The 16063-nt window shown below is 35.6% G+C and overlaps 1 protein-coding gene across 1 annotated transcript in view; it reads right to left on the bottom strand.

The window, feature by feature from the left end:
• Window positions 1-16063, bottom strand: part of NELL2 (NEL-like 2 (chicken)) — a 242861-nt gene that overhangs the window by 175114 nt on the left and 51684 nt on the right. Inside the window, exons 8-9 of the mRNA XM_008580521.1 lie at window positions 12893-12995; window positions 6322-6450 (exon numbers count right to left, since the gene is read on the bottom strand). Coding sequence (XP_008578743.1) covers window positions 6322-6450; window positions 12893-12995 — 232 coding nt within the window. The remainder of the gene's footprint in view (window positions 1-6321; window positions 6451-12892; window positions 12996-16063) is intronic.

Raw genomic sequence — 16063 nt, forward strand, 5'->3', positions numbered from 1 at the left:
CTACGCAAAATGGGAGAAGGGAGAGCTTTTTTGAGTGAAACTGCAAAGGCCCAGGCAACTAAAGCAAAACTACATAAATGGGTCTATACCAAACTAAAAAACTTCTGCACAGCAAGGTGCACTGTCAACAAAGTGAAGAGTCAACCTACAGAATGGGAGAAAGTGTTTGCAAACTGCACATCAGATAATGGACTAATATCCAGAATATATAAGGAACTCAACAGCAAAAATAAATAAATAAATAAATGGGCAAAGGACCTGAACAGACACTTCTCAAAAGAAGATATACAGGGCCGAGCCCGTGGCGCACTCGGGAGAGTGCGGCGCTGGGAGCGCAGCGACGCTCCCGCTGCAGGTTCGGATCCTATATAGGAATGGCCGGTGCGCTCACTGGCTGAGCGTGATGTGGGCGACACCACACCAAGGGTCGCGATCCCCTTACCGGTCACGAAAAAGACAAAAAAAAAAAAAAAAAAATAGAAGATATACAAATATACAAATGGCCTACAAGTACATGAAAAAATGCTCAAAATCACTAATTGTCAGGGAAATGCAAATTAAAACTACAATGAGACATCATTTCACCGTTAGAATATCTATTATCAATAAGACAGAAAAAAATAAATGCTGGCAAGGATACAGAGGAAAGAGAACCTTCCTACATTGTTGGTGGGAATGTAAATTGGTACAGCCATTGTGGAAAACAATATTGAGGCTCCTTAGAGAACCAAAAATAGATCTATCTTATGACCCAACTATCCATGACTGGGTATATACTGAAAGGAAATGAAATCAATATAGCAAAAAGACACCTATACTCCCATGTTCATTTCAATGCTATTCACAATAGCCAAGAAATGGAATCAACCTAAATGCCCATCAAGGGATGAATGTATAAAAACCTGGTATATATACACAATGGAAAACTATACAGTTATAAAAGTAAATGGTATCATATTATTTGTAGCAACATGAATGAAACTGGAAACCGTCATGTTAAGTGAAGTCAGTCAGGCACAGAAAGACAAATACCACATGGTCGTAGTCATATGTGTAACCTAAAAACAAACAAAAAATGTGGTTCTCACTGAAGTAGAGAATAGAACAATGGATACCAGGAGCTGGGAGGGGAGGATGGTAGTGAAGAGAAGTGGCGGACTAACAGGTACGAAGCTATGCTGTCTACCCAAACTGAATCACTGTGCAGTATATGCATGTATTGAAACAACACACTGTATGCCACAAGTACATGAAGGTAAATGCTAAAATAAAAAATAAAATAAAATTCATTAATATAGCATCAGTTACAACTTTAGTAATTATGTGTGATATGTGCTTATGCAGAACTCTTTTCCTGTTCTTAGGGTAGTATCAAAGGCTTGGATAGCAAAACCACCAGTGATTTTCAGGAGTCTGGGAATGAGGAAAAAGCTTTATCATTATAATGCACACTTGGGCAGACAGAGCTGTCATCCTCACCAACTATCATGCAATGAAGAGAGAAACTTACCAATTAAATGACTTCTGAAAACTAGCTAAAATAGGACTCCAAAATGACCCTGACATAATACTGAACAGTGGAATGTGAAGAAAGAGATAAGTCAAAACATGAAAAGCTCCCGTAAGTTTCAGTTCAAAGTGAAAAAAAACAGAGCAAAAGAACCATTCTGAAAATATGATGTCCAACCTAATTTTTGACAACGTTTATAGATTACAGGTACTGACAAAAGATCAAATTAGAGATGAAATATTTAAAAATTTGGTAAAGATCTATAGATGAGGGACACTGTATACATGGAGATGAATGTGTAATTTTTAAAAGAGAAATGTGGTAAACATAAAGTTCACAGGAAACTATAGTAGCCCAATATACTTCCAGATATTTTATATCCTTTATATCTTAAAGCTGGACAAGCCATTATAAAATCCTAATCTTAAATCATGTTTATAAATATCTGAGGAATTACAAAATGGGAGGGGAGGGAGAGAACAGACTTAAAAGGAAAAAAAGAGGTGGGAAAGAAAAATTGTTCTTTAGCTTCACTTTCCCTAAGCTCCTCTCCTTCCTGTCACAGGCAAACACGTAGAAGGATCTCTCTTCCTTCAAAGATCCATGGTTTCCCTTACACAATCTTCAGCATACTCCAAACTGGCTTTTGTCACCAACTTTGCACCAAAATCACTATTACTGATGTCCTTGGTGTCATCTGTGAGGGTCAGTATTCATGTTTCTTGACCTCTCAGAAGGATTCTATTTCTTCTTGAAATTCTCTCCTCCCTGGGTTCAGTCATACCATCTTCTCTTCTCTTCTACATTTCAGCCATGATTTTGCTGTCTCCATCACAGTACTATCTTTTCTATTAAATGCTCAAATGCTGCTCAAAATGCTCTAGATAATCTCTTCCATCTCCTCAACTACCATTCATGACAAAAAAAAATCCCAAATTTTAAGTGCAACTTAAATTTCTCTAAATACCACGTCCATGTATACTCTGGCTACACAACTTGGATGTCCCATAGGCACTCCAAACCCAACACAGCTTTCTCACCCAATCTGCTCCCTCAGTGAATAGCAATAACATCTGCCTGTTTCTTAAGCTTAAAATCTAGGAATCAACCTCAAACCTCATCCTTCATCATGTACTATCCCCAATTAATCACCAGGACTGGCTGGTTTTACCCATAAGTGCTCTCAAATGTGCCCACATCTCCATTTCCATTTTTAAGGCAAGCCACCACTGTCTCTCATCTACTGGTTTCCCTGCATCCATTCTTACCCCGACTCATCCAGCAGCTGGAGGGATTTATTTAAAACATAAATGTAATAATGACACTTCTTTGCTTAAGATCTTTCATTCGCTCTCCCTCGTTCTTAGCATAAACCCTGAAGTGCAAACTTCAAGGGCCTGCTTTGCACCATCAATCTCATCAGGCACCTCTCCTGTGCTCTTTGCCTCCAGCTACTAGCCTTCCTTTGGTTCTTAAAAAGTGCTCCTTTCTACATCCCAGCCTTCAGACATGCTGATTCCTCCACCTAGGAGATTTCTCTTCTTTCCCACCCTTTCTTCTATGATTAGCTGATTTTTACTTACCCTTCAGATTTCAGAATACAACTTTTTTCTTCAAGCAAAATTTTCTGTGACTCCACCACCCACCCAGGTCAAACTGCCTGTTAACCTATTTCTCTTTTAAAGCACTTGCCATGTGTGCAATTAAATTTTCTTTGGTGTGATGATCTGTTTATTATCTTTCTTGCCTGAGAGAATATGAGTCATGTATATCCTATTTACTGCTTCACCCCTAACTCTAGCCTTGCTCAAAGTAGGTACTCGATAAATATTTGTCAGATGAATAAATGAACTTCAACATTTGCCAGTGCTATAATAACCCTAACCAAGCAAACTATAGTAATAATCAATAGTCTCAATTACAGTCATAGCATTAAAACAACCCCACAGATTCAGTAAATAAAATTTATGTTAATTACAAACTATCGCTTGCCTATTTTTATGTATAACAACAAGTATAATTTTTATGTACAACAAGTATAATTTTTATGTACAATGACTAGCCTAATTTCTTAGAGGAACAAAATGTTACAAGACCAGAGGCTGATACATAACATGTAACACTGCATAAAAACTTTAAAAAGGTGTTGCTTCTAAGAAGTCAAAACATCCTCAAAGTTAGCAACAATGTCAGAATAAAAAGAAAAAAACCAATTTCATAAGAATACTACAAAACCTGTATAACATGGAATGAATAACAAAATGTATAATAATATTAGAAGTCCTCATGCATAAGAAACTCAAAATCTTCATAATAAACCAACAAGTTTTTCTATCATTTTCTTAAGTTTTGAAGATTATATCTTTAAATGACAAATAGCATGAAGTTTCAAAACATTTTTCGGCATGATGCATTCAAGATGGAAAACAGCTGCCAATTTGTGCTACTGTTTTCATCTACAGAACTTGCAGATAAAAACTGAGTGACCTATCTTTATGATTAAACCAGTTTTCAATAGGTCACATTGATAAATAATTTGAACAAATAATGTAATCTAAATCTCCGGCCTCTTTTCTTAAATTCTTTCCTATCTCAATAAATGGCCACACCATCCATGTGTTGCTCAAACTCCAAAACCTTTGCTCCTCTGATCCCCTCTTCAATGCTTCACCACTATCTGCAAGTATTGCTGGCTCTACTTTCAAAACATACCATGAATATGCCTCCTCCTCTATTACTTTCCTAATCCAAGCCACAAACATCTTTGCCTGGACTACAATAATAGCCTTCCAACTGGTCTCCCAGTTAATTCTTCTGTTGTCCCCACCATCCTCATTCCCATGCTCATCTACCACCCCGGCTATAGTGTGTTAGTTGAACATGGGGATGGGGATGGTCGGGACAACAGAAAAGAACAATCCTTTTCAATACAAGTCTGAGCATATATATCCCCTACTTGAGGTAAATCTAAAGTCCTTGCAAGCCTCCCTGCGTTACCTGGCCCCTTCCTAACGCTCCAACTAAATCTTCTCTGATTTGTCTTCTCCATTACATTGTCCTTCTTTCTGCTCCTGGAACATTCAGAGTGTTCCTACTTAGGGCTTTTCCACTTGCTGTTCCTTCTGGCTGGAATGCTCTGTCCCAAAACATTCCATGATTTATTATCATCAAGTCTCAAGTTAACCACCACACTCTCCCCACCTCCTGCCCCAAAGGCTGGCCGCTCCACCTAAATTGATCCCCAATCAATCTCTAGCACATTATTCTGTTTCATTTTTCTTTCTATTATGTTTTGTTACCTGAAATTATCTTCTCTATTTCTATGGTAAGAAACTTATTTTCTGTCTTCTCTCCTAAAATGTAAAGCTCCTGAGCACAGGACCTTAATGGTTCACCATTTATTGAACTTTACATCAAGTCTGGAAAAGTGCTTGGTACACAGTAGGAGCTCACTAAATATTTATTACATGAGTTCATATACTTAATCACAACAAAAGCAACAGCTCAAAATAAAAATAATAGTCATAAAATTAAGACTCAAAAAGAGGTGTCACATGAATTTGCATCATGTGGTTTCATATTACACAAATTGACAATATCAGTAATACAAGGCTTATTATATATAGTTAGAGATCTCAAATATAATGAAAATATATTATTTTACTAAGAAAGTTTACCTCTACATTATGTAAGAATAAAAATCATTATGTAAGAATCCATTTCTTATATAAAACCTTTTAAAAGGAGGAATTTTAAATAAATCTGCACTATGAATGTGATAGAGAAGCCATGTGTCTTCCTGCAGTGACAATGGAATTGTCCTTTTAGGACTGAATCAGAAGAATTTAAGAAAATACTTTGATCCAAAGTCAATTTTAAAAATGAATACTAATTTTTAAGGCAGAGAAAATCTATTTAAAGCTATAGAAAATAATAGAAGTTGGTTTCCCAAGAGCTAACAAATCATCCTTTAGTTAAACAGAGGCTGCATGTTTATATCTGAGGTTTTGCATCTCCAGGGACCTATGGCTCATGCTTGACATTTGCAAAGGGTAAATCTAGAACCCTCTAAACCCTCCAAATGCCCAAACACCACCAAATTAGTGTTCTTATTTGCAGGACACACTAGTTAGTCACACGATTAATGGAAATGATTCAAATCCATGCCTCGGGGAAATCATAAATTACTACATCTCATGAACTTCTTCAGGAATAGTCACAGCCAGAGCCTTTGTGAATGCCCAGGGCCTACTCACTGTTTTTGGACTGTTTCCATGACAGAATAAACTACTTTGGGTATTAATTAAGATTTTTAAAAGTAACTAGGAAATGATTTACTCCACTAGAGCTATTTACTAAATACCACAGAGCATGATTACAACCACTGAGATTATTTACAATACGAAACAAAAATAGCAGTGGGCACTTTATCATCCTGTTAACTGATTGCCTTTGTTACACAATATTGTCTGGAAAAATCTCACTACAGTTCTAACTGCAAGCCACAGTAACCATGTTAATATGTGAGCTATCTGAATATCTAATTATGAAAAAAAGGAGGCAATTTCACAGTGGAAGAATTGTTCTAATTCAAGAAATCAGCCATATTAACTTATTAGTCTGACATATAGCAGATAGCTGAAAAACTTTAATTTGAAAGATAATTATTTTTAGCTGATTAATATGCTTCAAATTAAATTCACTGCTTTTAATGGACCCATCAACTTGACAACCTGGGAAATTAATAAATTTTACATGCAATAATCCTAGGAAATTTATACAGCTGAGCTACACATCATTACAAGGATTACCTTCACAGTAGGCATTGTCCTCTCGAAGAGCCCTAAAACCATCTCGACAGCTACAAACAGCCCTGTCATTCAGATTTCTGCAGACAGAATTCTCCATGCAGTTATGCCTTTCAGAACAAAAGTCATAACCTACAAGAAAAAAGAAATTTATTAAAGTAAATGAAACCATGACAAAGCAAATAAACCTTGTCTACTTAATATTTTCTTTCAATTTGGAAGCTATTTATCCCTAAACAATTTTTTTCCAATTAATATCTCCATTAATGTTTATAGAAGAACCACAAGCTATGTGTGCCAAAAAGTTCTTCTTTATGTTTAACACAATTAATTCCTTCTTAGAATTAGTTCCATGTCTTCATTGTTTCTTGCTTTCTAATTATAATCCTCTATATAGTTGAAACAAAGATTCTTGTAGTCCAAAATCAAGATTTACAGTATAGAAGATAACACAATGAGAAGGTAATCTGAGAACCAGAGGTTCGACATAATCAATACCTGTGGTAATACAAACCAGGCCAGATGAAATGTGGCCATTGTGTGCTTAAGAAATGAAATAGAGAGCTTGGTATCCTTTTTAAAAAAACTGTCTAAATGAGTTAAAAAAATGAAAATTACATCACTATAATCTTATTTTCTCTGGAAATCTGCAAAGCAATACATGTCCACTCAACAGAAGAAGAAAATTTTTATGAATTACAAAGATTTCACAGAGCCCAGAGTCTTTATGAGAGGAAAGAAAAATGGAACATGTTATTTACGGTGACACCAATCATGTGCAATTTCTCAGGATCTCTTTTTCCTGTCCGAACCCTTTGTTCAAAGATCACCTAAGATGCTGAAATGAAAAGCCTGAAGAGTTGAATCCATATTTAATAGAAATTGCATGATTATATATTATTAACCAATTTTTAAGTTGTCTGATGCATGTATAACAGAAAAGAGGAGTAAAAAATGAGTACTAAAAAGAGGACTAGCTTAGAATAAACTCATCTACCCATAGCCACGAAGACTTTTACTTGAGAAAACTATGAAGATGGAAGTTCTAAATTGGTTCATCTTGTTTGTAATCAAATTCATGTCTATTCTGATTGATTGGTGTTCATTCTGATTGTTTGGTGCCCGTACTATTTTGCATATCACTCTAGAGTTTAATATCCCCATTAAATGCAACTATGATGCATAGTAAAATATTACTAGTACAACTTAATAAGTTTTAAGAAAGGTAATGCTCCAAAATGCAATAATGCCATTAAAAATGGATAGAAAAAAATTAAAGAAATTAGTGATTTCTGCAAAATAAAGTAAAATAGAACATAAGTATATTAAGACCAGAAAAATACAGTCAATAAAATCATTTAAATCTCTTGACAACTCTACTTCTCTTGACATGATTCTTTACAATCTAAATTTTTATGCTTAAGGCTGAATATTTAGAAGTAAAGCTCCTAAGAAGAGGAAATGTTACCAGGGTCTTTTTATTTTCTTCTTTAAGTAGCTAAATTGAGACCATATTTCTTAAAATGTACTCCATTGTCTTTTTACAATGCCTAAGAGGGAATAATTTTATCTAAAAAGCAATCTTCACTGTCTATTCCAATAGCTCAGCACATCATCAAACTAAAATAAAAAAGCTTCCAAAATCACTTTATATTTATTCTAAATTAGAACAAAGTTACTATGTTAAAAATGCCCTAACTCCTTAAGATATACAGAGAATTAAGAGATAAAGTTCTAACATAGTCCTAAATCTCTGTATGATTTCACCTGTAATGTTTCAAACAACTTTTAGAGAGCTGTGACTAAGAATGGGTTTATTTTTTATGCACTTTTATTTTTCTTTCATGGGTTTATATTTTTCTTTTTTTTTTCAGTGTCTCTCTTTTTAAATTATTTTTAATCAACACCAAATAATTGTACACATTTATAGGGTACAGTGTGATACTTTGATACCTGTGTACAATGTGCAATGATCAAATCAGGGTAATTAGGATACCCGTTACCTCAAACAATTATCATTTGTTTGTGTTGTAAACATTCAGAATTCTCTCTTCTAGCTATTTGAAAATATAGAATAAATTACTGTTAACTATAGTCACCCCATGGTGTTATAGAACACTAGAACTTATTCCTCCTATCTAGTTGTAATTTTGTACTTGTATTCTTCAAAACTTTCCACTTTTCACTTTGCTGAATTTTCTCCTTTTTTTTTTTTTAAATTGTGGCTGGCAGGGGGATTGAACCCTTCACCTTAGTGTTATAACACCTCACTCTAACCAACTGAGCTAATCAGCCAGCCCTTCCTCTCCCATTTTTAAGACTTTGCCCAATTAGATATGCTGCCACCTCCATTACAATCCACTTTTAGTTCTGCCTCAGTAATGGTGAGACCTCTCATCTCATCATGCACACACACACTATGCAGTGTTTAATTGCTGTTAAGAATTTTCCAACCTTAAGATAATAGTGTAATCCTACTTTCGTTGTTTTAGGTAAAAGTTGGGAAGTGCTTTACTTTTTATCAAATGTTTGTTTGTTTGTTTTTAATTAACCCGCAGACTTGAAATCTAAAAATTTCAGTCAATCAAATTCTAATTTACTGTAAACAATGCCAGATAACTATTTTGATATATTCTTTAACAAATAAGCTTATTTCATCTACTTGTTATTTTACTACTCAGATACCATTTTTTGCCATTTTTTGCATGAGCCAGTTGAATTGGGTGTTCTATCACTAGCACATAAAAGAATACTAACTTATTTAGGCATTGTTTGCAAGACTATGGATTTTCCTACCGTTTCCCTAAGTGTAGTTCGTGTACATGAATGAACAGAAAAGGAAAATACTAATCACAATGGATTTCTTTAAATGCCTATAGGAAATACATAAATCTAGCAAATAACCCTATTATTTCAAGGATATCATTACATTGGAATTAAACTAAATTTTTAAAAAAATGAATCAACTAACTATATATATAAATTTAACTGAATAATGTTTTCAGTAATACACAAATAGCAAGAATCTTGAAGGTAATAATTGAATAATGTGGAAAACTGTGTATTATCAAGATGTAGGAGAAGAGAACAACCTATACCAACTCAGCCTTCTGCATGTGGATACCCCTATTACTTGTAATTATGAGGTACAATGAAGAAAATAATAAAGCGGGACATCTAGTGAATAGAACCGAAGGGTCTTGCAAGCAGACAAAGGGGGTGCCAAGTGGGGGAGAAGGGGAATGGTCAGGACTGCAGGTATAAAGGCTATCCACACTAAATCAGAATCTGCACCGTATCACCGAGTCTCTGTCATGCTGTGTTATAAGCTTCCTTGAAAGGGCTCTCAAATATGAAAAAGTGAAAAAAATGTTCCTGCTAGTACATTTCTTCAGAGCTGCTAGATAACCAGCTGTGGGGTATCTGAAAAACAGTTTTGGCTGGATTAGACTTGGTGCTTACAGATTTGGAGCCTTATTTTGGTGCACAGCTTGGTTTCCACTGGCTGAGCCTACAGTGGAAAGGTCAACACTTCATCTCACGCTCTGCCCTCATGGAATATTTACCAACTTGTTGGACAAATTACTCTTTCAGATGTGAACACAGCATCTTTGGCACTAGGCAGACAGGCCTGAAAACTGAAGGCCAACTTTATTACACATGAATTTGTCACAACATTTGGGTAGGAGCTGACTAGGAATTTAAGCCTTGAGAACTTGACTTCTTTTTTGAAATTTGAAAGTCAGAGAATGCCAGGAGAACTCACTTGTTTATTCTGCATATATGAAGTCAGAAACTGATGCAATCTTTATTAAAAATGGTGCTACATGTTTCAAGAAGGGCCAACTAGTCCAATTTCAGTTTGAATATTATCTAAGCCAGTGGTCCACAATTCTTGCTGTGAAAAATAATATATCAGGGAGTTTTTTAAAATAGTGATGCCAAGGCCCATCTCATATCAATTATATCAAAATCTCAGTTGGTGGTGGTGGTGGTGGTGGTGTCTGGGTCATGGAATATTTTGTCATTGTATTTTTAAGTGTGCTATGTAAACACATTATTTTAAAACTGTAAACAATTTAAATATGACACAATTTTTGTACTAGCTTTTCCATTTATTAACTTGCTTTTTATAATATATTAGGGCTCTTTTTTTTTTTAATGGATGTAATCAGGGCTTCTCTTGATATCCTAAAGGTTCTATCTCAGCTTCTTATCCAAATCTTGTCCTATTCAACCCTTACTAACTTTTATGTTATTCATCTGTCTAGTCCCTGAGTAGCCCCTGGACACTTGTAGTGGATTAAAGATGGCCACAAATGTTTAATACTGGTACGTATGGTGGGTTCTATTTACCCTACCCTTGAATCTGGGCTGGCCTGTGACTTCTTTGACCAATGAAAGATGGTAGAAGTGATTCTGTGCCAGTTCCAGACCTAGTCTTTACAAGCCCTAAGCCACCATTTAAGATGTCTGACTACTATTCTGCTGGAGAGACCACAGAGAAAAGCTCAGAGATTACCTAGAGAAGGGAGAAGTCCCAGCTGTGCCTGGCCTTCCAGCCATTCCTACCAAGATGCCCAGCATGAAGTAAGGCCATCTTGAACCTTCCAGCCCAGCCCAGCCTCCAGATGAACAGCACTGAGTGACCCAAGTTAACACCACATTGAGCAAAAGAAACATCTAGCCAAGCCCTGTCCAAAACCCTGACCCACGATATTGAGACATATAATAAAACAGTTGTTGTTTTAAGCTACTGAATTTTGAAGTAGTTTGTTATGCAGCAATAGGTAACTACTCAAAGTGTGGTCCTTCTTACCATCAGCATCAGCATCATCTAGGAGCTTATTAGAAATGCGGATTCTTGGGCTCAACCCCAGATCTACTGAATCAGAATCAGCATTTTAATAAGATCCCTAAGTTATCTGTATGCATGTTTAAGTTTGAGAAGCAGAGGTATGACCTACCTTTGGCTGCCAAAGACACTCTAGTCAAGCTGCAAACTGGAAGTCCCAAGTCACATGACTAAAATGAGCATTCTTGATTAGTATCAAGTTCTACACATGCTCTGTGCAAGAACTGGTGCAGACACTGTGAGCTTGAAAACTCTAATGCTCTTTATTACATGTCTATTTCACCTTAGCTCTTTTTAGAATTGTTCCTTATTTCCTTGGATCTATCCTGAAAACTCCTTGAAAGGCAAATCAAATTTAAACCACTCTGTAATTCCCAAAAAGATTCACACAGAACTGTGATTTTAAAAATCTTAATTGGGGCCAGCCCGGTGGCACACTGGAGAGTGTGCCACTTGGGAGCACGGCAGCGCTCCCCCCGAGGGTTCGGATCCCATGTGGAGACCGGTTCCCGCTCACTGGCTGAGCGCGGTGCGGGCGCAACACCGAGGGTTGCGATCCTGTTACCCGTCAGTAAAAAAAGACAAAAAGGAAAAAAAAAATCTTAATTGGGGCCAGCCCGGTGGCACACTGGAGAGTGTGCCACTTGGGAGCACGGCAGCGCTCCCCCCGAGGGTTCGGATCCCATGTGGAGACCGGTTCCCGCTCACTGGCTGAGCGCGGTGCGGGCGCAACACCGAGGGTTGCGATCCTGTTACCCGTCAGTAAAAAAAGACAAAAAGGAAAAAAAAAATCTTAATTGGACGGACAGAAAAGGAGCTTAAAAAACAAAAAGCAAACAAACTGCACCACTACGCTAAAAATTGGAGTGGGTGACCTTATGTCTACTTTTAATAGATTAGGAGGAAACAAAATAGTATATGCTTTATAAGCTTTCTTTGTCTTACGTTTTTCTATTTAAGCTTTGTTTTGCATCAGTATAAAGGTCACTATTCAAACAAGTGCTAGTAGCTCATTTGGAGCAGTTTATTATATAGTAGCAATGACAATAGTTATGAACACCAACTACGTCTCAGGTGTCATACTAGGCATTAAGATATAGAAATAAATATTACGACCCATCCCTGCCCTCAGGTGCATCATCTAATGCAGGAAATGGATTCACAAATATATAATTTCAATGTAATACAAAAAGGTGGAAATAATTTCATGATTGGCAGGGATTCTAAAGAATTCCGCATAATCAATGCTAAAATACCAAGTTTAAGAACCTTTAGTGATGGGAACTCACTGCCGCCTGAGGTGACAATTGCATTTCCAAATAGCTCATATTTTAGTGCTTTCTTACATTGAATTAAAAATCAAATTCCCTTCTACTTACTGGTTCTAGGCCTATCATCTGAGAGGCAGAACAGAACAAGCAATGCATTTCTAATGGCCTCTCTCTTCTTAGTAATCTAGAAGCCTATGAGTGAGGGAGAGTGGAATTAAGAGAAAGATTTTCAAGACACCTTACAAAAATGCATGGGAGAATCTCAGTTTTAATTCATTTCAGTAAACATTTCATAACTACTTACTGTGTGGCAAATTAGGAAAGCATTTTGGAAATACTACTCATCTTTGGAAATACCTTGTTTATAAAAATTTCTATTTCAAGTCAGTTGTGCTAGCCTCCTAGAATGACTCTGGCACATAAATCTTACTTTACAAAAAAGTCTTACCTTTACAAACTTTGCAACAGCTATGAGACAAGGTAATCTGATGAGATTCTGGGCAATCCAGAACTGGACAGCCTGAACTCTCAACAAGTTTCATGGTCTGGTCCTGGTAGACAACAAAAAATAAATGCTTCACACTTTGTAATTAGGATTTACTAACACGTTTCCAGATCCAGCATCTAAGAAGGCTCTTCTAACATCAGAGTGAGACTTTCATCCTGAGAACTTCTGCACAGGTCACAGGCTCACTCCCCAGATGACATTAAATCCCAACTGGAAAGCCTTAAGAATAGACAAACAGCACTGGGAATCAAAGCATACCACAGTGCAGCCATGTCTATAATTTACGAAACATCTGGATAATTTTGGAAAAGTTTATTAGTTTTACAACACATTTGCATATTCAGATGACAACTGTGGCAAAGAATACAGCTTGCATTAGATCAACAGCTCATTTTGAAAAAAACAGTAAATAAAAACTGAGCTTTTTAAATATGCTCATTTCAAAGTTTTCTTATAAAGTTTTGTTATAAAGAGATTCTCACAGATGATTCTGGTAAGGAATATTGGGGATTTCCCACAAAACTATAGGGAAAATAAAGGTAGGATTAATGGCTGTTGTAAATTAATGTCTGACACATTTTCTGTCACAGTTTGCACTCAGAAAAATTTATCGAATAAATGAATGTCAACGTAAAGTCACTGTAATTCTAGCAACCAAAAACAGATAAAATCTTTCTCAAAGAAAAACCACAATATGAAATACTTTTCTTACAACCCAGTAGCCCTGCCCTAGAAGCAAACATTTGGCTTCTATACTGTAAGTCTCCAATCTCTTAAGAACAAGGGTCACTATTTATGTTATATTGTGCTTACCAGTTCATAAGTAACAAAATAACTCTTGGAACTTGCAGCCCTCCATTTTAACTACTGCTCAGTAGCTTAAACTTTTAGGAATCGTTACCGTTAAGTACTACTTTTATGGAAGAAATATGCATTCCAATATCTGCCTTTTCCTGGCTTATTTATGTAAAGAACCTTCTCCAAATCATAATCTCCTATCAAGAAAACAGCAGAAGACATGCATACATTCGAATGCCAGTCTTCCTTTAGTTTGACAGTAATATCAGTTCTGGCAATCTTATTTTCAAAAACACAATATTTTTCTGTGTTGTGATAAAATCACAGACCCCTAGGACATATTTTCAAAGCTACAAAACTGACAATAAAAGAACAAACAGGGACTAGAATTGACAGCTCAGCGAGACAGCTATCAATTATGTAAAGTTGTAAATACAGGAGCAAGGGGCCTGAATTGAAAAGAAACAATGGAAGTCCGTAATGTCTAGAATAAAGTCAAGAACTACAAAAGCTTATGATGATCTGATAGAACTGTGTTGTCCAATCAATAGCCACTAGCTACATGTGGCTCTTGAACACTGTACTTGTAAAATACACACAAGATTCCGAAAACTTACTATGACAAAAAAAAAAAATACTTCATTTATTTTTATATTGATTACATGTTGAAATGATATTATTTTGGATATATAGGGTTAAATATAGAAAATTTAGCCCAACGAAAATTATATTTGTGGCTTGGATTATATTTCTACTGACCAGCACAGCATTAGAAGTTAGGACATGGTGGCTTTTGTTTGAGAAAATAAAAGTTAACATTCAGTCATTCATCTAATATTTACTGAGGACCTGCAGTGTTGCCTCTAAACAGACCTCTAACTAAATTAATTTAAAATAAAATAGGCAGCTACACTAGCAAATTTCTAAAACACTATTATCTGTATTATGGAACACATTCTGGTCAAATGAAAAGAACATACACACAGTGAAGTAGAGAAATTCCAAATACTTTAAAGATTTTTAAATTTAGAGTTGATATTTCAAAGTCAGAGGTTACCATTAGAAAACAGCTGACAAAACTTTTCCACCTTCTTGGAAGTAACTTTTCTCCAAGTCCCTTTTCTCACTTTGGAGTTACTAGATTTCAGTCTAAGTCTTCCAATCCTTATATCTATAGTGGGACCTACTCCACTCAAAAACAGAATTGGTATAGGGATGCTGACAGAGGAACATCCATCTTGCAATACAGATTTGGCAATTCATTTTAATGTTCCTATGCCTCAGTTTTCTTATCTTTAAGATGGTAACCTACATCATAAAAAAGCCCATTTAAAACCAAAAGAAGTAGCTTGAATACTTTATAATGGGCATGAGAAATCAGAGCTCTCATATTCTAGAAATCAAATCTGTCACAGTCTTGCCTCTTTATGTTTCCTCCTTGCTTATCCCAAAGGATTTCCAAATTAAGATGTTTAAAGTGGGTAGCTGGTTTCTTTAGGATTCCATTTGTCTTGGCAAAATTCTTAGGATTTTCCCTTCCCCAACTCTTGATAATCATATAAATGCTCGCAGTTTCTTGGTGGCACCAGCAAAATAAATCACTATCTTAATTTTCTACATAATCTATACATAATAAATCATCTCCAAACCTACATGTAGGAGGTATTTAAAAAGCAAAATTAGGGATCAAATATAAATAGAACCCTAAAACAGAAACTTTCTATGTAGACAGTTTCCTTCACACAGAATATGATTTAAAATATAACATTAGGGTGAAGAAATATAACATTATAGTTCATAAAAGGCAAATAGAAAATTGTTGTGAAACACATTTAGTTTTTTAATTAGTAGGTCAAGGAGCAGAGTTAAAAAAAATCACATTTGCTTCTGAAACATACTTCAAGAGATCCTGGCATGTAAACTTGTAGGGAATTCCTCTTTAAATAATTTAAAATACTCCTCCCAAAGGTATTAAGATCAATATCAGTCTCAACTCCATCCAACAGTTAATTTTTATTAGGCAATTTTTTATGTTTTGTTTTTAATTGAACAGAGTGATATTTCCCACATGGGTCAAAACCCGAGTGAGAACACGCTGAATTCTATCTTTATCTACATTTTCCTCAAACAGCAAACAAGGAGTTGATTAGAATTTGGAAAATATAAGACAAGTTTATAAAACTTTAATTTGACAGAAGAGTATTTTTATTTATTAGGGAAATTATGTGACAACTATTAATTAACATGTTTGAAAAATTTGAAAATTCCTTTACATTTGAACTATAATGAATATTTTAAATTTTCTCTTTGCCT

Source organism: Galeopterus variegatus, unplaced genomic scaffold, assembly GCF_000696425.1.
Source record: "Galeopterus variegatus unplaced genomic scaffold, G_variegatus-3.0.2 Scaffold2118, whole genome shotgun sequence".
Taxonomy (NCBI): domain Eukaryota; kingdom Metazoa; phylum Chordata; class Mammalia; order Dermoptera; family Cynocephalidae; genus Galeopterus; species Galeopterus variegatus.